The sequence below is a fragment of the Xyrauchen texanus genome, chromosome 13, assembly GCF_025860055.1.
Source record: "Xyrauchen texanus isolate HMW12.3.18 chromosome 13, RBS_HiC_50CHRs, whole genome shotgun sequence".
Taxonomy (NCBI): Eukaryota; Metazoa; Chordata; class Actinopteri; order Cypriniformes; family Catostomidae; genus Xyrauchen; species Xyrauchen texanus.
In genome coordinates this window covers 33,132,957-33,155,548 of record NC_068288.1, presented here as the reverse complement: position 1 = coordinate 33,155,548, position 22,592 = coordinate 33,132,957, and the positions used below count along the sequence as shown (strand labels likewise).

The 22,592-nt window shown below is 38.1% G+C and overlaps 1 protein-coding gene across 1 annotated transcript in view; it reads left to right on the top strand.

Annotated features, from left to right (window-relative positions):
• The first annotated feature begins 2,691 nt into the window (after positions 1–2,691).
• scn8ab (sodium channel, voltage gated, type VIII, alpha subunit b) overlaps positions 2,692–22,592 on the top strand; it is an 89,278-nt gene continuing 69,377 nt past the window's right edge. Inside the window, exons 1-4 of the mRNA XM_052140308.1 lie at positions 2,692–2,794; positions 7,652–7,989; positions 21,354–21,474; positions 22,009–22,096. Coding sequence (XP_051996268.1) covers positions 7,708–7,989; positions 21,354–21,474; positions 22,009–22,096 — 491 coding nt within the window. The 5' untranslated portion in view covers positions 2,692–2,794; positions 7,652–7,707. The remainder of the gene's footprint in view (positions 2,795–7,651; positions 7,990–21,353; positions 21,475–22,008; positions 22,097–22,592) is intronic.

The following is a 22,592-nucleotide window of genomic DNA, read 5'->3' as shown; positions in this document are numbered from 1 at the left end:
AAAAAACTAATTATTTCAAAAGTATTGCCTCAAAATGTAAACTTGATTTCAGTTGGATAAAATCGCTTGCTAACCTTTTCATTGTAAAGTTATATATAACATTACAACTTTGTTTCCATTACGACCAGAGGTGGTAAGTAATGAATTACAAATAATCTTGTTACATTACTTGAGTACAATTTCTAACTTTTTTTTAAGTATAAATAAATAATAGCACTTTAAAAATGAAGTATTCAACTTCACTACAATTATTTTTCAACACAATTGCAAAGTACAAAAAAATACATAATAATTCAGAAATTTTGGGAAAAAGAAAGTTATAGCTCTAAATCTGTTTATAAACTAAAACATGCTGTGCGCTGCACAATGGAAGCACACAGGGCACAGTATCATGAGCACAGCAGCTCTCATAAACCGCCACCAGTGTCCTCTCTTCTCTCTCCAAGACTTTCTGACCTGCCACAATACAATAACTGTAATACAGTGAATTTCTGCATATTTCATTTTATTCTGGAAAGGAGCCGTTCATTCAGGAATGAGGAAACCGCCTGAACATGTTTAAGTATTGATCAAACTTCACTTGTACCAAATTAGCATTTTAGAATCCTTTTGTAAGGAATAGGTGACAGTATATGTTTGCCATCACAGGTAAAGAAAAATATGGAATAAATATCACTTAAAATTTTTTTTTTTCAAACTGTAATAATAATTAGTAATGAATGATTTTGGCATTACTTTTGATCAATTTAATGCATGCTTGGTGAAATGAAGCATAAGTTTCTTTCAAGAACAAAAATGTCTGTGTTCTAAAAATGGAAGTATATATTTACTACATGTAACATAATTTTCATAAAGTAACTTGTAACATAATTACTTGAGTAGTTTTTAGCAAACTACTTATTTACTCTTACTTGAGTCATAATATTTCGATGTACTTCTACTTGTACTGTAATTATTTCTTCAGTTGCAGTACTTGTACTTAAGTAAATAAACTCAGTCCACCACTGATTACGACACAACACAGTGAAACTCTGTAAGCGACTTATATCACATTAAAATTATGTTAACAGGCAAAATGTTTATGTCTTATGGCTCTGCTTTTTATTTTTTATTTTTCTCCCCTTTTCTCCCCAATTTTGGAATGCCCAATTCCCACTATTTACTAGGTCCTCACAGTGGCACACTCACCTCAGTCCGGGCGGTGGAGGACAAGTCTTAGTTGTCTCCACTTCTGAGACAGTCAGAATCCGCGCAATCTGCACATTTTATCAAGTAGCTCTCTGTGCATCACACCGTGGAGACTCACAGCATGTAGAGACTCATGCTACTCTCCGCAATCCATGCACAACTTACAACGTGCCCCATTGAGAATTGTGCTTAATTGTGACCACGAGGAGGTTACCCCATGTGACTCTACCCTCCCTAGCAAACAGGCCAATTTGGTTGCTCAGGAGACCTGGCTGGAATCACTCACCACACCCTGGAATCGAACACACAACTCCAGGGGTGGTAGTCAGCGTTAATACTCACTGAGCAGGCCACTATCTATGGCTCTACTTTTAATATAATGTGCGTTTTAACGTTTATAAACTGATTCCATTTGCTTCCATTGTAAGTGCATTACTGTAACTGAAATGTTAGTTTTTTATATAAATGAGGGACAAGTCGTAAATATTTTCTGTGGCAATCAACATAATGCTACAAATACTGTCAATTCAGCTTAACTTTAATATGAAGTGCACTCAGTAAAAGTTTACTCATATGAAATGAAGACTCCAGTGAAATCAGAATCTTATCTTATAAAAGCTTTTATTCTACATGGAGAGGGTCCCCTCATAGTGGCTGCCATGTTAGACTCACATGACCAACTGAATACTGCTTGCTTAATCTCAATAATCAATCTGTTTTTGGACACTTTACCTCATAAATTAAATTATTAATAGTAGAATGGTTGAATTTTAACATTGGCTTTGGTAAATGAAAACTATTGTGTTTGAATGTTCCTTGGTGCCAGTGTAGATCAAAGACAACATGAACCAAAAAATGATATTGTGATGTACAGTTCCAAACCTATATATTACAGTCTTTAAAAAAAAATAAATGTTTTTAAGTAAACGATTTTCACCAAGAGCAACATAGAATCGCTAGTTAATTAAAATATAAAATTTCAAATCATTTCCAATTTGAATGCACCTTATGCGTGCCAAACATTTATAAAAAATCTCACAAACAGAATATTGTATTTCATGTGCAAAGGTACTGTACTTTTAAAAACTGCATTTTAAAAATATTGCTTTCCAGTTTTTTCAAACTTAATGTAAAGCAATTTTACTTTCTGAGCATTTGGCTTGTAGACCTTTCTGTTTTCCAATTCTTGTTTTCTTCGAATTTCAGCAGGTAATTCGTTTTCATTAAGCTAATTAACAGTCCTTAGTTAACTGTGGGAATCCAATTTCAACAGACAGTCATCTTTGAAACAATTTAACAATTGTTTAGACAATCAGACAATTTGAAGACTATATGAATTTTATTGAGAAGTGGGAAAAATAATTAAGCTAACATCATTGTGATTGATATACCCTTATATCGCCCTCCGTCAGTAAGGAAGTCGGAAGTAGGGTACTTGCAGACGCTCCCTAACAATTTGCTGAGAGTCATCAATTATGCAGGCTAGCCGTACGCACTGGGAAGGAAGATAGCGGCAACAATATGGCGACATCCGCAGTTTCTCCTGGGTCTTTTAAACATCCTTAGGCACGCAAAATCTACATGGATCGCCCTTAATGCTGAAAAAGTAAGTAGAGTTTATCTTCTGTACAGCGCAAGTCTTGTATTTTTTTCTTCAAATGTTTATACTCCATTCTGAGCGTGTCTTATGCCTGGACTCATCTGCCGCAGAGCGGTCTCTCTCGCTCAGCATCTTTTCTGGTCGCAGATGTGAATAGGTTTGCTGCAGGAAAACATCCATTAACACAACAGGCACTACTAACAGTTATAGCAATGGTCAAACGGAATGTACACAAAGGAACATATAAAGTCTGACATAGGTAAATAAGGGGTTTGGCCTGGCGCTAGAAGCATTAGTGTGTCTGTGTTGAAATGTTGAATATGCGCATACGATGGGACAGGCGAGTATGACCGCCGCAAACTTTACTGCATAGAAATATTTTCAGGTTAGACAAACACACCGACACAAAACGCAATAATCAGCATTCAAATGTAATTTATGTCAGTATATTGCAACGTTATAGCTATGTCAAAATCACTAATGTGGCTGTTTTTTATTCCCCCTGCGCCTGCATTCCCCCTCCCTTCGAGTCACCCTCGCCATTCATATTTGGGCTGGACTCTCTAGAATCGTTGCATGTCCATTTTTGTCGTTTAATCGGGGACTACCGCCCTCATTTTCTCAAACTCTCCTCCCCAAACTGTAGCGAAATGATGTGCGGTGTTGCGGGTTAAATCAGTGAGAGTAGGCTACAGGCAGACTGCACGGGTGTGGTGCCGGAGCGGAAAAGAGTCCCAAATGTTATTCAAGTGTTCCGATCCAAATGAAAACGAAACCTTCCAGGATAGAAACTCGAGACATATAATGAAACATTACAGGCACGGCTGTCTGAGATGTCAGAGGCGTTTAGATTTGATTTCACAAATGTTTCACAGATTCATCCGCTGGCTCGTGCCTTCACACGAGCTCCTGTCTGCTCCACTGCAGTATTTACGTCGCGATAGTGCATGGGCCCACGCGTGTACATAATCGGGACATACAGTTGTCTCAATTACAGCAAACAAACTTTAAATCTTTACATGCTAAGTTAGTGGGGCAAAAGTGATTTGCTTTGGAATGGCGAGGACCGTTTCACTTAATGACCTGTCCCAGGAGGTGTCTGTTACTGTTGGCGCAGTATAAGCTACCCAAAAATATATATACAAATTCAGTCGAACAAGCTCACATTTGGGGTTCCAAGGATATATCTATATGTTTAAGTTTTTATATGAGCTATACTCAGATTTTAAGCCCTTTTATTCTCCTCACGGGATAGGCCAGGGAGGTTCGTCTTCGTGACAGTTTTATCCCAACCCCTCCCCATGTACTCCCATGCAGGCCTACTGTGAATTTAGTTAAAGGCATCAAATCAAATACGGAAAAGACGTTTTATTCGGGATGTTAGATGGCTTGATGCAGAATCTGTGGATGTTTTTTTTCATCACCTTGAGGACAATCGTGAGCTCGCGCAGTGCTGAAACAGCGCCCCTAAAGACTCCAGTATTCGACGGCATCTTGAAGAAAGCACTGGACTTCTGTCGGTTTAGCCTACACGATTCCTTTTAACAGAAGACAATTATCTGCGCTGATAACGGAGAGGTGTTGAAATATCTTTGCGATGCCATCGGAACTTACATTTCACCGGGCACGAGGGTAGGCAATGACTTTGCTAATGAAGGCAGGTAAGTAGCCTACCTGATGTGTTTTAATTTGTGTGTGTGTGTGTGTGGGGGGGGGGGGGGTCATTGTCCGGGCCTGTCTATCTGCTGACACAGCGTGTCGTTCAGGGATCACCTTGAGCTGAGGCGTCTCTACAGTATCCCAGGAAGGAGACTTGGAGGTTGGAAACAGCCTGCCGCGTGTAACTTGAAACGCACGTCACACGGTTTACTGTTTGTTCGTATAATCAGGCTGATATTTCTATATCCACTGATATGGAAAATAGTTAGTCGCTATAGTTGCCGATCATTTTAATGGTGATTAAAGTCGCTCGTCTTTAAGAGCAATGTCACGTGACCGTGGGCACTTCACTATTGATTTGGCACGTGCTGACTTAACTGAATCAGTTTTCGGAGTAGGCTATAAATAATTAAGAGACTGTAGTGCTGTAAGCGATTTTATTTATTTATTTATGAAATTACATGAATATGTTCCATAAAATCACACCTGTCTCTGTAAAAAACGAAAAAAAAAAAAAAAATAAAATAAATAATAAAAATTGGCCGCGGTTAATTTGACAGTTGTGTTTGAGAACGCAATTTCACTGCTTGGCTTTTTGCTGCGAGACGTTCTAGAACGGTTATCATGTACAACTAGGCTTAAAGGAATATTCAGGTTTCAGTAAATTAATCTCAATCGACAGAATTTGTGGCATAATGTTGATTACCACAAAAATGTATTTCGACTAGTCCCTCCTTTTATTTTTATTTTTAAAGAAAAAAAGAAAAAAATCGAGGTGACAGTGAGGCACTTACAATTGAATTGTATGGCGCCATTTTTTGAAAGGTTTCAAGTTTATAATTTCATAAAAGCACTTACATTTATTCTGTTAAAACTGATGTATTATTTGAGCTGTAGCATTGTTTATATCATTTCTTTACAGTCGTTTTAAGGTTTGTTGACATTACATCTTCATGGCAACAAAGTTGTAAAATGTATTATTGTAAAAATTATAAGAGAGCAGTTTGTGTTGACGCTTATTTTTATTTATTTATTTATTTTTAAATTCGAAGGAATGTGGCGCCTGTAGGGGAGTGTTTGTGCAGAGACATTTTAATTGGAATGACAATGAGGCTGTGAGGGAGAGACTTACCTCTTCAATGGCACGAACGGTATAAAGCTTTATAAAGCTCCTAGATCACATCTGATTTTCCACAACTCATGTTGTCTGGAGTTTTTTGTATACTGAATGTTATTGGACAGATAATGAGAGAATTTTCATTTTTGGGTGAACTTCATTTAATCAGCAAAAGAACAGCTAAAACAATAGCTCAAAACAGTGAGCAAGTTCAAAAAATTGACATGCTATAAAAGAGTGCCAGTGTAAATAATTCTGTTTGATTGGAGTAAGGAGTTTAATCGTGCTATGCTGTTTTTGTGGTGACTCTTTTCAAGCTCAAAGTGATTTTCATTCTGTTGTTGTGCTCAGTCTTTTGAGGTCCAAATTAGTTGTTGACCAATTGGTTTTTTCAATGTTCTATATTGAAACTGATAGATTGAGAGCAGAGCCGATGGGTTAGACAATGCAGATATATACATAATGCTATTTAATTACAGGAAGTAAGATAGACAAACTCCTGAAATTAAATGAACACTAGTTATTATACACATTAGAACGTTAGTACATTTTAGAACCCTCACACAGACAGTCACAATTCCTTTAATCAGCCAATTGGACAAAGTTAAATTAAAATGACCAAATATTGTCCAATGAATCACCTGTCCAAACATGACGGAGCACAGTTAGTTTTGTTGTATTTATGTATTATCAGTATTCTCTGTCCTGAGGTGCTTTTATTAGATATTATAAAACAGATAGTCCCATCCCTGAATTCGGATTGGATGAGCTGCGTACGAAGCTGTTGTAAAATTGCTATAAATGCATACATTGCACATTCTGTAATAACATAGCAAGTTGTAAAATTTGGTTTATTTCATCATATTGTTGTTGCCGCAGTTTTATAAAAGCAATTAGCCACTTGAGTCTGGGCGTTACAGTGATTTTACCATGGCTAAGTAGGATTTAGTAGGTTTTTTCCTATGGTAAAATCACTGTAACCCATGGCCTCTTGTGGCCTATTGCTTTATTAATTTTCTTTATTGATGGAACACATAATGTGCCACAAAGCCTTGCAGTTTGAAACAATATGAGTTTGTTGATTGTTTTTCTATTTACGTACGTGTCTCAGTCAGAAGCAGTCAGGATTGTTCTCCATACTTTGCTTGAGATTGTCAAATCACAAATGCTCAGCACACACACTCATACACAAATGCACACATGATCTTTCTGTGCTGTATTTTAGGGATCGTTGTGATATCAGGAGAATAAATTCCTTTGAGAACATGTTATGCTTCACATGACAGATCCAACTCATTAATGTTGGCATCATTGTTGTGTTGGTTGCATTTGTTAAGACTACAGTCTCTTGACCAGCTAAACATCCTGCAAATGAGATGTGTGTACTAAAACAAATATTAGCTTGATGAAATTAATTCTGGTTTACAAACCCTCCATTTGATATAATCTATTCAGGCAGTAGTACAGCCTGAAAGTTTAGTCTGCCTAGCATGCCTAGTGTTTAGTCTGTTTAGTGAAATTGCTTAAATTAGTCTGTTTATCAGGAAAAGGGCAGATTGAATATTTCTATTAAATACATGTTGTTTATAACAGGCTTGATTACATCATGGATTTAGATAATGCAGGTCATATCAGAGGGTTGATAAGGGCAGTCATACAGTTATGACCTTACCCTCTTATGCACAGTCTCTCTCTCTCTCACACTCTCTCACTCACTTACACGTTTTAGGTGGAGCCTCCTGTGCTGCAGCGCATTTGGTATTATTCTGCTTGGTCATCTACTTCTTAATGGACATAATGAATGCGTGTGTGTGTGCGTGCAGGGAGTGTAAGAGTAATAAAAAGAGAAAGAGAGAGAACTGCAAAAGAGGATGACCAATAACAGAGGCCATTCAATTAAATTGAATTTTGGCAATTACACACAAATACTTAAAACTCTGTTTATATGAATGTACTGTATTTTTTTAATGTAATTGTCAGGACAGGTGAACTAGAACCGTACTGAATTCTAACATCTATTTCTTTTCTCATTGTTCTTATCCCTACATCTGTCCGGGTGCCTCCCTCTCCCCTCCTCCTCCTCCAAGAGCTGGCTGTCCTGAATGGCTTCTAAATAAAGAGGGCTCTGCTGCAGGATGACAATATGGCTGCACCGTTGCTTGCACCTCCAGGCCCCGATAGCTTCAGAAGGTTCACCCCTGAGTCTTTGGCCAACATTGAGAAGCGTATTGCCGAGGAGAAGAAGAAAAAGCCTGTCAAGCCGAGATCTGACAGCAGTCACCGCGATGACGATGATGACAACAAAGCGAAGCCCAACACTGACCTGGAAGTGGGGAAGAGCTTGCCCTTCATTTATGGGGACGTCCCTTCAAACATGTTGGCCGTCCCCCTGGAGGACTTGGACCCCTTCTATTTGAACAAGAAAGTGAGTGCAGGTGGAATATGGTTGCCATCGCTTTGGTAAATTAAGAGATAAAGTGTTCCAAATACTTTGCTCTCCAGCATCGGAGAAATGAGAGGAAAATGGGTGGTGGTAATAAATAGAACAATGCGACATACTACATATATTTGGTAGAATGAACAGATTGATGTAATAATAGCAAATAAGATTTAAAAAAATGTATATGGATATATTTATTTATATTGCATATTTATAATTTAGTCAGTATTGCAAATCAAGTGAAGCCTTGAAAATCTAAATATTCTAAGAAAAAAAGTATTTCTACATTTCTTGCCGTTATTTCACTACTTTACAATTGGAATAGCCTACACATTCCTTATTTTAAAGTGTTGGAAATCACTGTATACAAAATATTTTTAAGCATTCTGGTTTTAACTGAACCTCCTTCGTGGATAAAAAGAGTATTAGTAGACGCTTTCCAAAAGATTTTCTTTTTTAAGCCTTTCCTGAAATGGCATTGGACGAGTGGTTATTTATTAACATACAATATCAGGTTGGAAAATGGAGATTTCCCAATGTCAGAATGTACAATATTGTCCTGAATTTAAGGCAGTCATGCCTCTGATGTGGATAAAAGTATAGTATATCCTTAACACATTACAAAAAGGTTCTATTCATTAACAGTTAATACATTAGGTGTTATGAACTTACAAATTATTATTAACAGCATTTAAAGGAATTGTTCACCCAAAAATGAAAATTTGCTGATAATTTACTCACCCTCAGGCCATCCAAGATGTAGGATTTCCTCCTTTAAACAATGCAAATGAATGTACTCCCATTTTTGACGGTCCAAAATGCATATTTAGGGTGCATCAAATTAATCTGCAGGTCTCCAGTCGACAAATAAAGTTCTTCTGAACCAAAACAATTGATTATTTTGAGAAACAAAACAATATTGTATACTTTTTAACTACAAATGTTCACTTCCGTACATCTCTGTGACCAGGGCTGGACTGGTAATCTGGCATACCGGGTATTTTCCCGGTGTGCCGACGCACTTTGGGGACGATCCGGTGGGGAATGGCCATCGGGAGAACCGAGTGGGCCGGTGGTTCGACTGCGAAATGTGCTGAATGTGCCACAATAAGCAAAAATGAGCCGCCGCGTTATGCAGAATGGGCCACAAAATGGCGCCGCGATATGCAGAAAAGGACAGCGAAATAATATATTTGAAAATTATTTTTTTATTTTTTATATTGTTTTGAAATAGTTTTGGACTGTTTGTTTGTGAACGGCACTTGGTCTGTGGTCTGTGCAAGTTTTTATTGTAAACGATGTGCTTCCTGCCTCCTCCTCCACGTGACGCATGACCTTACCAACAAGCTTACATCAGTATTGTTTTGTTTCTCAAAATAATAAATCGTTTGGGTTTAGAAGAACTTCATTTAAAGTACATTCACTTGCATTGTTTAGAGGAGGAGGCCTGAAATGAAATCCTAAAAGTCTTAAATTCTGTTTTGATGAAGAGAGAAACTCAGATACATCTTGGATGGCCTGAGGGTAAGTAAACTATCAGCAAATTTTCATTTTTGGGTGAACTATTCCTTTAATAATCTTGGTTCATGTTAATTTATCAAAATACTATTGTTCATCATTTGTTCATGTTAGTTCATATCGCATCAACTTATGTTAAATTATACGAAATAGTATTTGTTAAAATAAACATCAGCCAAGATTAGTAAATGCTCTATTTATTTTTTCAGTCTTAGTTCATGTTAACTTTTGTGTTAAAGGAATATTCTAGGTTCAATACTCAATTGATAGCATTTGTGGCATAATGTTGATTACCACAAAAAAAAAAAAAAAAAAAGGAAAAGAGGTTACTGTGAAAATCAAGGGTACAAGTGAGGCACTTACAATGAAAGTGAATGTGGCCAATCTTTGGAAGGTTTAAAGGCAGAAATGTAAAGTGGACAACTTTATAAAAGCACTTACATTAAATGTTCTTTTAAAACTCATGTATTATTTGAGCTGTAAAGTTGTTTAAATCGTTGTTTTTGCGGTTCACTTTTTACGGTTAACAGCATTATGCCATCATGACAATGAAGTTGTAAAATTAGATATAGCTTTATACAAAAAAGTTAGTAAGCTTTTTTTATCACACTTAAAATCATGTTAAGGTACAAATTGTTCTTGTGACTATACTTTTGAAGCAGTGAGTATTTTAATGTGCACAGATTGGCCCCATTCCCTTCCATTGTAAGTGCCTCACTAGATTTTTGCAATCTAGATTTTGCAAGTCTATACAGATTTTTATTTTGGTTTTGCCACAAATACTGTCAATTGAGCTTAACTTGTATTAAGCCCAGAATATTCCTTTAAAGGGATAGTTCACTCAAAAATAATAATTTTCATCATTTACTCACCCTCATGCATTCCCAGATGTGTATGGCTTTCTGTCTTATGCAGAACATAAAGATTGTTCGAAGAATACTTCAGCTCTGTAGGTCCTTACAATGCAAGTGAATGGGTGCCAACATTTTGAAGCTCCAAAATCCACATAATGGCAAAATAGAAGTACTCCAGATGACTGGTGGTTAAATCCATATATTCTGAAGCAAATTGATAGGTGTGGGTGAGAAACAGATAAAATATTTGTGAGGGCCTACAGAGCTGAAATATGTTTGTTTTCTGCAGAAGAAAGTCATAAACATTTGGTATGACATGAGGGTGAGTAAATCTCACCCTCATGGTGTGAGAGATACTTTTAATTTTTGTATGAACTATCCCATTAATACACATTAATTTAATATTCTCTTAGAGAATAATTATAAATGTGGAGTGAACCCTTCACAAATACTTTCCAAAAAGTTTGTCAGGCCAGTGTTTTTTAAAATGGCTCTTTAAGACAAGAATTAACCCTGTCATTTTCCTATTCCTTTCTGTTACTTTCTCCTTTTCAGTGTCTTAAATTATCTTCAACCTTAATGTATTTTGTGTGTGTGTGTGTGTGTGTGTGTGTGAGAGTAAAAGAGTTGTGCACTCACATCAGCACTTCCCTGTCGGTACTCTCAATAGATTTGTGTCTTGCATAACTTAGCACAGTGTGGTATATGTTATATAGTGGGAGTTGGGGGTTTTTTATTGCGAGAAAAGTTGTAGAAACAGTATATTGGTCTTGTGTCTCTTCATCTTGCATGTGTCCCCTTTGTCCAATATTCCATCCTATTGACCATCACTGCCGCTCTGCTCCATACAACATCCTCCCGTCCTCTGCTGTCATTTGTTTCATCCCCTCTAACCATCTCCTCTCCTTATTGACAGCAGGGTGTTTTTGTGTGAGGGAGCTATAGCTGCAGCAGCTCATGCATTGTGTAAAAGGTTTAGGGTAAAAAAAAAGGGAGGCGAGGAATAGGAGGAGGAATTTGAGAAGTGCACATTTTCAGATCTATGGGTCCTTGAGTAGTGGGGTAAAAGAGCCATTCAGGATGTCATGGGTGAATAAACTTGCAGAAAGCATCATGTGTTTGTATGTACATTTGAGAGTTGTGTGGTTTTCTGATGGTAGTTATTGCATCAGCTAACTGTTTGACCTCTGGAGACAGCAATTGAACATACATACATACAGACAGACAGACATACAGACAGACAGACAGACAGACAGATAGATAGATAGATAGATAGATAGATAGATAGATAGATAGATAGATAGATAGATAGATAGATAGATAGATAGATAGATAGATAGATAGATAGGTTGTGAATAATGGTTGAGTAGTGTCAGTTAGCATTTGAAAGGGGATAGATGAAGAAAACTGTTGTTCATTTGAGGTTTACAGTAAGTGCATTTTGTGACGTAGAGTAGATCGGATGTACTTCGAGTTAAGTGCAACAGTGATGCTATATCCAGTTTTACCACTATTGAACCCTCATCCCTCATCCTCCTCCCCCGCAGCAGCTCCCTCAGCTCTTGTCCACATCTTCATGTCTCTTTGGCTCTCTTCCCTGTAGATGATGACATTTTCAGTAGCTTTGCAGCATATCACTTATGCTTTGTGAAGGAAAAACCAATAGACTGCATTGTGTGTTTGTGCAGGTGCTCATGTAAAGGTATGATTATACTGTACATGTGCTTCATGTTTTGTTCAAACAACATCAGTTTGCTCATATGCACGTTTCCTTCTGCAAATGTGGAATTCTTCAGTCTTAATGTTCTTGAGATTAACCTAATTTTGATCACTGACATTTTTAGGCCGTAGCTCGAGTCTTTCAGATGACAAAAGAACAAAGGGTCAAAGATAAAGTTGGGACTACTCTGGTGTTCCTGGATTGTTAGACATTTACTAAGGAATTAAAAGGATGGTTCACCCAAAAATGAGAATTCTCTTATCATTTACTCACCCTCATGCCATCCCAGATGTGTATGACTTTCTTTCTTCTGGAGAACACAAATTAAGATTTTAAGAAGATTAGTTCAGAGTCACGTGACGCCATACAATGTTCGGACGTGTGACTGGTGAGCTCTGCGCACTTTGCTAGTTTTGATACTTTTTGTGTCATAAACCAGTGATGCACCCTGATCCATAAGTGTTCTAGGAATACAATATGTAAAAGAATTAAAAATTCACGGGCTCTGGAGACATTAAAAGACTATTACGTGCTCAAACGGACACCCATCCGGAGGCCTCAAGCCAGGGAGTCGATTTGGATGGAAAGGTGAAAGAGATTCGGCGAGAATCGCTGAACATATTGGCAATGCTGACGAAGGTCGTAGCTGACTTAGAGGATCTTGCTACAACGTGTTGATCAATCATGGACATGGAGATGAAATTCACTGAGTTGGTTACAAGAGTGGGGGATGTCGAGACACGGACGATTATTGGGAGTCATCGGAGAGGGAATTAGCTGCTAATCCGCTAGCGACCAGGGCAGATATGGAGCACATCTGGGAGAAGCTGGAGGGTATGGAGAATCGTAACTGGCGGAATAATGTCAGAATTGTTGGAATTACCGAGGGAGCAGAGGGTCAGAATATGTTAGAATTCCTAGATGGGCTCTTTCCGAATCTGCTTGACATAAGAGGCCATAAGCGGGAAGTCGAGCGAGCTCACAGGGTCCCGGCTTGGCGATCCACTGAGGGAGACATGCCCGATCAATTCTGGCCAAATTTCTGAGATCATCCGATAAAGATCTCATGTTATGCGAGGCGAGGAGTAAAGGAAGGCTTTCTTAGAGGAACCACAGCATCTTCTTGTTCCCAGACTTTGCGAATTCAACAAAAGAGAAGCATGATCGATTCAAGAAATGCTTTAAACTCTTACATCAACGGAAGGTTGCTTTTGCACTGATGTTCCCAGTCAAATTGAGAATAGATACTAAGGATGTACTAAGTATTACATGTCCCCAGCAAGGAATGTCCTTCATAAAGTCAATGGATTAAGTTATTTGTGGTTCGCATGTTGCAGCCAAGTGAGCCTGACTCACTGAACATTCACTTGACTGTCCGAGGAAGCTGAGCACCTTTTTTGTTTCTTTTTGTGCTGATTACGCCTAGCTGCTGGAGTTTGTTTTGTGTAGCAGTGACAATGTTGTGGATGAATCTCTTTGTGCTTATGCCTCCTATTGGTTGGAGTTTGTTTTGTGGAGTATTTCTTGCTGGACATTGGAGTAATTGGGTCATCTGTTGCACTCATGTATCAGTTGAATGGGCCGGCTTACTGAACAAAATGTAATATATATAAGAGGGGCCTCTGCCCAAGGAAGACACAGTTTACCAAAAGGGAAACGATAGCAGAAGATATACGTCACATGGGGTCACCTGTGGGGACCACCACATGCGGAGCACCTACCCCAGTACACTTAGTTAGCACATGCATTGGGCCATAATAATAGCGTTTCGTATACCATATGTCTAGAAGAAAACCAGGGAACACATTTTGTGAATACTACTGGGAGTTAACAGTGCATGTCTTCAGCTAAGGGGAGGTGAAATGCGCTATGCGCAAGTGATACACCTGGCCGTCGCGAGGAGCGTGAGGTCCAAGTCTGGGTGGGCCAGTAGGGTGCTGCTCCTCGTCCTGCTCCTCGTCCTGCAAGTAGGCTCACTGGGGGAAACGCATATTTGCATAGTCCGGATGGCCAGCTGTGTGCCAGCGCGTCTATACCGAGGGGTGCATACCAAAGCAGGCAGTGGGATGATTCTTGGGAAGCAATCAGGTCCACCTGTCCCTGCCCGAATCGACTCCAAATCAGCTGGACCACCTGAGAGTGGAGTCTCCACTCTTCCCTGCGGGTAACCTGTCGTGACAGCGTGTCTGATGTAGTGCTGAGGTTGCCTGGGATGTGAGTGGCTTGCAGCGACTTGAGGTGCTGCTGACTCCAGAGGAGGAGACGGTGGGCGAGTTGTGACATACAATGGGAGCGTAAACCGCCTTGAAGGTTGATGTATGCCACCATTGCCGTGATGTCTGTCCGAACCAACGTGTGCTTGCCCTGGATCAACGGACGGAGCAGGATTGCCAACAAGGCAGTTGATGTGCCAATGTGACCGTTGCATACAATGCCCGAGCCCATCTGGGAGGCATCGGTCATAACCACGACACACCTGAAGACCTGACATGAGGCTAACATGACATGAGGCTTCAAACAATCCATGTATGCCTACAAAAGCTGACAACTTTGCCATCGGATTGCACAAGTCTGGTGTTTCTATACATATATTTTGTGAGACAGAATTACACAACAGAAGATTTGCTTCACAGAATTATTAATTCCTTTTCTAAGTTATCAGAGTCAATTGATCTGAAGTCCAAAGCTTTGGCTCTGACAGCGGACTGCCCAGTAACAGCTTTTCAGCTGAGTGCCTTCCTTTGGCCTAAACAGGGCATTAAGTATTTGGGCATTTTATTCCCAAGAAATTTGTTAAAAATTTAAAGTTAATTTCTACCCTTTAATAAAAAAATTTTTCGAGCGATGTGGGCAGGTGGGCTTCATTACATTTATCTATGATTGGGAAGGTTAATGTAATTAAAATGAAATGTATTCCAAAATTCAACTACCTACTACAATCTCTCCCTTTAAATTTTCTCCTCTCTTATTTCAAGCAATTTGATAGCATAGTGAAGTCCTTCATTTGGAATGGTAAATGTCCCAGATTACATTTCAATAAGTTATATAGGCCGATTTACAAAGGTGGGCTAGGCCTACCCAAGATTTTGTTTTATTATTATACATTCGGTCTCAGACATTTGGCTCATTGGTTGCTTCCCCTGAGAGAGCTCCTCCCTGGTTTTGTATTGAACAGGAATTTCTTGCCTCTATTTCACCATTTCAAGGCCTTTCTATTAAACTAATCTGAGAAGTTAAGTTACACCCTGTTATCTCACATTTGCTCTCGATATGGACAATAGTGTCTGAATGTTTAATTCCTACTTTTATTTAAATGTTTCCTCGAGCATATGACAGAATCCAAAATTATGGATGAATATGGAGGGGGTTTACTGGATTAAGCATTGTGGATTGTGAGGGGGGTTTACTGCACACGGTGACCTATATGAGAGTGGAGTGTTGAGATCTTTTGAAAATTTGGTTCAACATTTTGGGATTCCCAGATCTCATTTTTATTGGTAATTACAGCTGCGCCACCTACTCTGTTCTATTTTTGGGAGTAGCATACACCCCCCTAAAGCAGCAGATAATAGGGAATGGTTATTACTGCTTTTGGAAAAGGTCATGAGGCATCAGTGTATTACTCCCTGCTAATTCAGTGTCTGGGGGATGGAGCTTTAACTTCTATCAAGAGATTATGGGAGAAAGATTTAAACTTGGTATTGGAGGAGGGAGTGTGGGCTAGGATTCTAAAAATCATCATTTCTACATCTAGCGATGCAAGGGTGCGTCTGATGCAATTTAAAATGTTACATCGAGTCTATTGGACCCCCTCTAGATTATATAGGCTTAAAGACACACCCACCTGCTGGTGATGCCTATCAGTAGGTGGGGACATAACCCATGTTTTTGGGGATGTGTTAAGATCCATTAATTTTTATTGAGGGTTCAGAGATTTATGTGTGACAAATTGGACTTTATATTTGGCTTTTTTGGAGGGTTCTCTGGGAGGGGCGGTGGAGAGGGATTTCTAGTTTAGATGTGTATGTGCATTCTTGTTGTTTTTTGAAAGTATCCTTTTTTAATGGTTTTAATTATTATATTTTTATGTTCTAATTGTTGGTGACCACTGTAGTATGTGTTTGTGTTGTGTGGGATTTTCGGGGGGAGGGTTTAATGTATATAATTTATTCCATATTTTATGTTGTGTTTGTCTGTCTTACGAATGGAATCAATCAAAATTGTTAATAACAAGATGATTATTTCTACTCTGTTGGTCCATATAATGCAAGTGAATGTTGGCCAGAATTCTGAAGGTCCAAATATTACATTAAGGCATCATAAAAGTAATCCATTCGACTCCAGTGGTTTAATCAATGACCATGTTTACATGCACTTATTCCCAAACACAATCAGGATATTTGCATGTACTAGGTTCAGTGAAGTTTAACGTTATCACTTTTTACGAGCACTACAGATGCTGAAAGGATGAGACATGAAAGATTCATCTTTTGTTGAAAAAGTCTGTGCAAATAAGCCGACATCACTTCTGTAACAGCTGTGATGTATTTTATAAAGTCTAGTTTTGACTGCACCAGCAGCTAAGCAATTAGCATAAATACATTTGATTGCGATAATATGTGCTCACCTAAAAGTAGCTGGTTCATGTTTTGGGGAGCAGTGTCACTGAACTATGCCAATACGAGTTTAAATGCACGCTCTGGTCCAGAACTGGATCACTGATCACTTCTGATGACCACCGATGCTGTTGCACATGCAAAAATTAATAGGAAAAACACTTCTGGAATCAAGATGGCTGGAAATGTGGGTGGGTACTGTTGTGCTCTATTCACAGGGGATTTGATAAAACACTTAAATGTACTCTCAGTAATTTTCCCTCATCATAAAAAAAAGAAACAATACCCATAAATAAATGAATAGTACTTTTGAATATATTTTCAAATTAAATAGGGCCCCATTTTATCAGCGCTAGCGGTAAAGTCATACAAGCACTTTTGCTTCACTATGATCAAGGACTGAGTCCATCAATAGATTAAAGTCTCCTCCCAATATTGTATCATGAGGGGTGCCAGCGGCGTGAAACATCCCTTCAAGATCTATAAAAAGCCCTGATCATCAGTTTTAGGTGCATAAATATTAGCCAAAATCAACCTTTGCCCCGAATTTCTGCTAAAACAATAATGACACTTCATAATTTATCTGTACTCTGTTTGAGACATTTGAATTGTAGATGTTTACTTATCAATGTAATGACTCCCCTGCTCTTACTTGAGCCAGCACTTAAAAAAAATCGGCCAACTCCATATCCTGCCAAATTTGTCAGCTTCCTGCTGGGAAAGATGCATTTCTTCAAGGAACACTATATCATATTTCTTTCATTTAAGAAAATAAATACCCTTCCTTCTTTTTATGGGGTGCCCCAACCATTCACATTCTACGTTGAGAGAGAGACAATCCACTCATATTAACATTTGACATTTTGACATATGTGGACAAAATAGATTGTGTCAAAGTTAAAATGATGAATACCACATTCCAACATTAATGCAGTAGTCAAACCCTGAACCAAACAAACAGAAATAAGAACCAAACAAACAGAAATAAAAAAAATGTGTGCATTAACCCCAGGCACGACAGCACCATCTGGCGTCCATCCCTCTAAACTCAAACAGTCCATGTATGCCTACAAGAGCCCGCGTGACAACTTTGCTGTTGGATTGTGTAGATTCATCCGCATAATTGTCCCAAAGATGTGTTCCTCCCCAAAACAAACTCCAGCCTCTAGCGGAATCAGCTCACACATACAAAAAAAAAAAAAAACAGTTCAGATTCCTCGGATAGTCAAACGAATGTTCAGTGAGCCAGCTGTTTCATGAGTGCAGCAGATGACCTAATCATTCCAAAAAATACTCTACAAAACAAACTCCAATCAATAGGAGTAATAAACACATAGAACATGCAGATTCATCCACAAACTGTCCCGAAGGAGTGTTATTCCACAAAACATACTCCAGCTGCTAGGTGGAACCAGCACAAAAAGAAACAAAAAAGGTGCCCAGTTTCCTCGGACGGTCAAGTGAATGATCAGTGAGTCAGGTCCTCTCAGCTGCAAAGCGAGCGCCACACAATGACTAACTCATTCCATTGACTTTATGAAGGACAATGCTTGTTGGGAACAAGTAAATACTTTGCTGCCGTCCTTAGCATCTATTCTCAACCTGGCCGGGAACTTCAGTGCAAAAGCAACCCTCCGTCAATGCAAAAGTTTCTTGAAAGAGTGTTATTCCACAAAACAAACTCCAGCTACTAGGTAGAACCAGCACAAAAAGAAACAAACAAAAAAGAATCAACCTCATATACTCATAACCTTCCAGGATAGGCTGTAGATTGAGATTTATTATTTTTTTTGCACATGCTTCTACAGTTTGGTTAAAAAAAAATAACCATAAATATAATAAAAGATGACAAAATGGTTAAAAAATCTTATAAAACCACCTATTCAAATCCAAATATTTTACCCACTTCAACTTATTCCAACAGTCCCTTTTGCAGTGACTTAAAAATCACTCTATGACACAGATTGAAAAATACCAAAACATATTATATCATAAATAGGCTACAATTGTAAATATAAACATAATAATAATAATTGAAAAATGAACCATGACCAATAGATAGTTTAACACAAATCTCATACATTTTTAGTTTTATAAAACGGCTACAACTGTGATTGTCAGGGACCGTATTTGATGTTCCACTATATTTTCAGAGTTTGGACATGAACGTTATTACCACCTGCTGGTGGAATCTCCAAATTGCAAATGTAGGAACTGATTTTAGACTTTGTGCTGAAAACAGATGTGGGGCTGAAACGTCTTAGCACAATTACCTATTTCTCAGGAAAATAGCAAAGTATGTATTGTGGCACTTCATTTACATACAATACACCCACAGTTTGCGCACATTCACCCACAGGTAGTGCAAATGCTCCCACCCATGGCAACTTGTGTTTTCGCCTGGTATGAAAACTGCACTTAGAATGAGCACTCGAACAATATTAGATAAGACGTTGCATACAGTATTTGTACGTAGTGCTGCACCTAGCATGGTCATGAGAATAGAGCCTGTTGTCTCCAGTCAAATCAGCAGCCTAATGAAATCTGTTTTATTTTGCATGGATCATGTTGAGTTCACATGACCAGTTGAATACTACTACCTAACAGAATATGCAAATCATGGCTGACAGTGCATTTCAACAGTGACATCATGGCTCAAAACTTCAACTATTGCATGATGCCGTATCCTTGCCAATAGGTGTCAGTATAAGTCAAAGACAACTTCTGTATACTGTAGGCCTTTACAAAATAAGCAAAAAATTACTGAGTGCATCTTTAAAGGGAACTACTCATTTTAGTTTTGCGATTTCATGATGATGAAAAGTGAATGACATCTAGTAAACATAATACTCATTAAAATAAAGATTTTTTTTGGAAAGATTAGAAACGGCTGTTTGATATTAAGGGCAGTGCATTGTGAGTGTTAGAGTTGCAGCTTTGTCCTCAGCAAACAGTGCAGCACTGTGAGTGTGGGAGCTTCAGCCAGTGAAGGAAGCCAACAGTCTGTCGCAATGTGTGTGTATGTATATGTGTGTGTGTGTGTGTGTGTGTGTGTGTGTGCATTTGTGTGTGAATGAGAGACTCTGGGGAAACCAGTGCTCAGTATTCAGTGACACATGGGGCCTTCTGGGCTGTTCACAGCTTTTGCAAGTGTGGTAGTCTATGGGATTCTGCAGCGTAAAATGACAGCTGTCTTTAGATGAAGGACACAGTATTTTTTGTCATATGCTTATTTTAATTTATGATTTTGTTATGTACTGTACATGTTTTAGTATTTAACATAAAAATTATAAAAGCAGAGTGACAAATAGATAGTTGACATTAAATACTTTTGGGAAGTTGACATAGCCTACTGTTGTGTAATGTGATTTAAAAAAAAAACATTTTTTAAACATTTTATATACATAATTTTATTAAAGAATTATGCATGGCATTTTTTAATCATACATTATATTGAGTATTTAAACTACATTGTATATTTTTAAAAGGAAAAATATTCTATATATATATATATATGTAAGTATATACAAATATACAGACAATTACATTTAAAAAAGGGCCAGGAAGAATGTAGAAATAGAAAAAGAGAGGGGAACTCTGAGGTGAGGGCACTCATTTTGTCCTCCTTCAGACAGCTGTCTATTTTAATCTAATTAGATTTCAGGAAGATTCTCATCTGCTCGTCTCTGTGGTGTTTCCTTGTGTGTTTGTGTGTTTGTGGCATGCTTAGAGTGTCAGGGCTGTATGTTATCATTTTACATTAAGTCTGTGTGTATGTTTTTGCACATTGACCCTGCTGGAACCAGGCCTTGCTGGTCTTAGCTAGTCTCCCTGCCTGGTTTTACTGGTATGCATTTGGTGCACTAGTAAGCTGGAAAATCAGCTTGGCCAGGCTGTAGGATCATCTTAAACCAGCTAAGACCAGCAAACCAGCTTAGGCTGGTTTCAGTATTTCTCTCTATCTCTTGCTCTCTCTCTCTCTCAGAAGGTAGACCTGGTGGTTGAAAAGTTGAGAACTAGGTTCTGCAGGCTGTTTTTCTCTCACTATGTCTGAGTAAAGGAGCTCTGCAGGGCTTTTGACCCACCTTCCTAAGCCCCTCCCCCCCCTTCTCTCTCTCTTTCTCTGTCCCACACACACTATCTGGAGTCAGCACTTCTGCTTCTGATGGATCGCAGTGTTAGCGGTTAGCATTAGCATTAGTATTACAATCTGAGTTTCTGTAAGAGGCCCATCTCTTTACCAGAGCTCACTGCAGTTGTCTTAGCTCCATTTGTGTAAATAATTCAATTGCTGAGATTTGTTCATAGGGCTTGATTTAGAAATGTCATTTGATCTCAGTGAAATATACAGGTTATGAATTTTGTACCTATTTTTTGGAGTAATTTAAATAAATAGATAAATAAATATTCTTGACCAGAAAGTATGCTGTGGTGGTGTATTCAGAAATGTAATACATTTTATAAGGTTATGTTCTATGTAATTGTAACTTTTTGATAATGTCAAAGTTGTTGTGATTCTAATCTTGTTATTGCCATTAATCTTGTTGTTTTTTTGTTGTTGTTTTTTTTTTACTGTGAATGACTCTCTTGCCATGTAGACTAACTTGTCTCCTTTTCCTCTTTTTCTTCTTTTCTCCCCAGACCTTTATAGTGCTTAACAAAGGGAAAACGATCTTCCGTTTCAGTGCCACACCCTCATTGTATATCATTAGTCCTTTTAGCCTATTCAGGCTAATAGCAATTAAAATTTTGATACACTCATATCCTTTTCAATGGTCAATGAAATTTCTGTCTAATCTGTGCTGTGTTTGTCTGTGCCTGACATTGAATTATGCCTAAATGGAATTTGTAGATTTGTTTTGCATTAATACTCATTTTGGGGGACAGTCCGTTAAATTATGTGGATTTTGAATGGATTTAAACATGGTAAATTCAAATGGACTTCAACAATGTAAACATGTTAAACTGAGCTGAGACTGCAATTGGTAGCCAAAATATTTGATAATGGATAACATTTGAAAGATGAGCCCTCCAATTCTATGCATAACCTATTCTGGTATACTGTACATGATTTAACAGACTTTATAATAAGTTCAGTTGTTGAAAAAATATTGTACTGACCCCAGAGTTTGCTCCAAATGTGTATGAAATTCCATACTTTATGACCATCACATTTATCTAGAACTGGATGTTGCATAGTGTTGATATCTGATCAATATTTATGACATCAGACATACTGTCATGCATGACATCAGGCTTCACCATGCTTCAGGATTTCCTTAACTACTTCTTACACTTTTCAGCATGATCATCATGTGTACCATTTTGACAAATTGTGTATTCATGACATTCAGCAATCCTCCAGAATGGTCCAAACAAGTAGAGTAAGTATTCTATTCTATTTTATTCTATTCTTCTATTCTATTCTATGCGTATATGCAAATGTTAATAATTTCTTGCTCAACTTTGAATATATAGAATAATAGAATCCTGATTTATGTGTGTTTACTTGTGTTTCATATTCAGAGATTTACTAATTAAAGCAATGGTCAGAAAACAGGACAAAGCATATGAAAGTGTTGCAGTAGAGCCCAACCAGACCTTACAAATGCATCATCAAACATTTATGTTTGATGTACAACTAGATATGCAACCATAGAGGATATTCATCACAGATTGTAGCAGTAATGAAAGTCAAACAGTATTCAGGTGAAGGTGTAGGAAAGAGGGAGTCTGCCTATAAGAATGAAGAAATCATATTATCTCTTGTTAGCATCTCTGCACAAGGATCAGTGTAAGTACTTAGCAGTGTTGTATTAAGTATTGATTTGTCATACATAAGTCAAAGTCAAGATACCTTCATAGAAATTGACTCAAGTA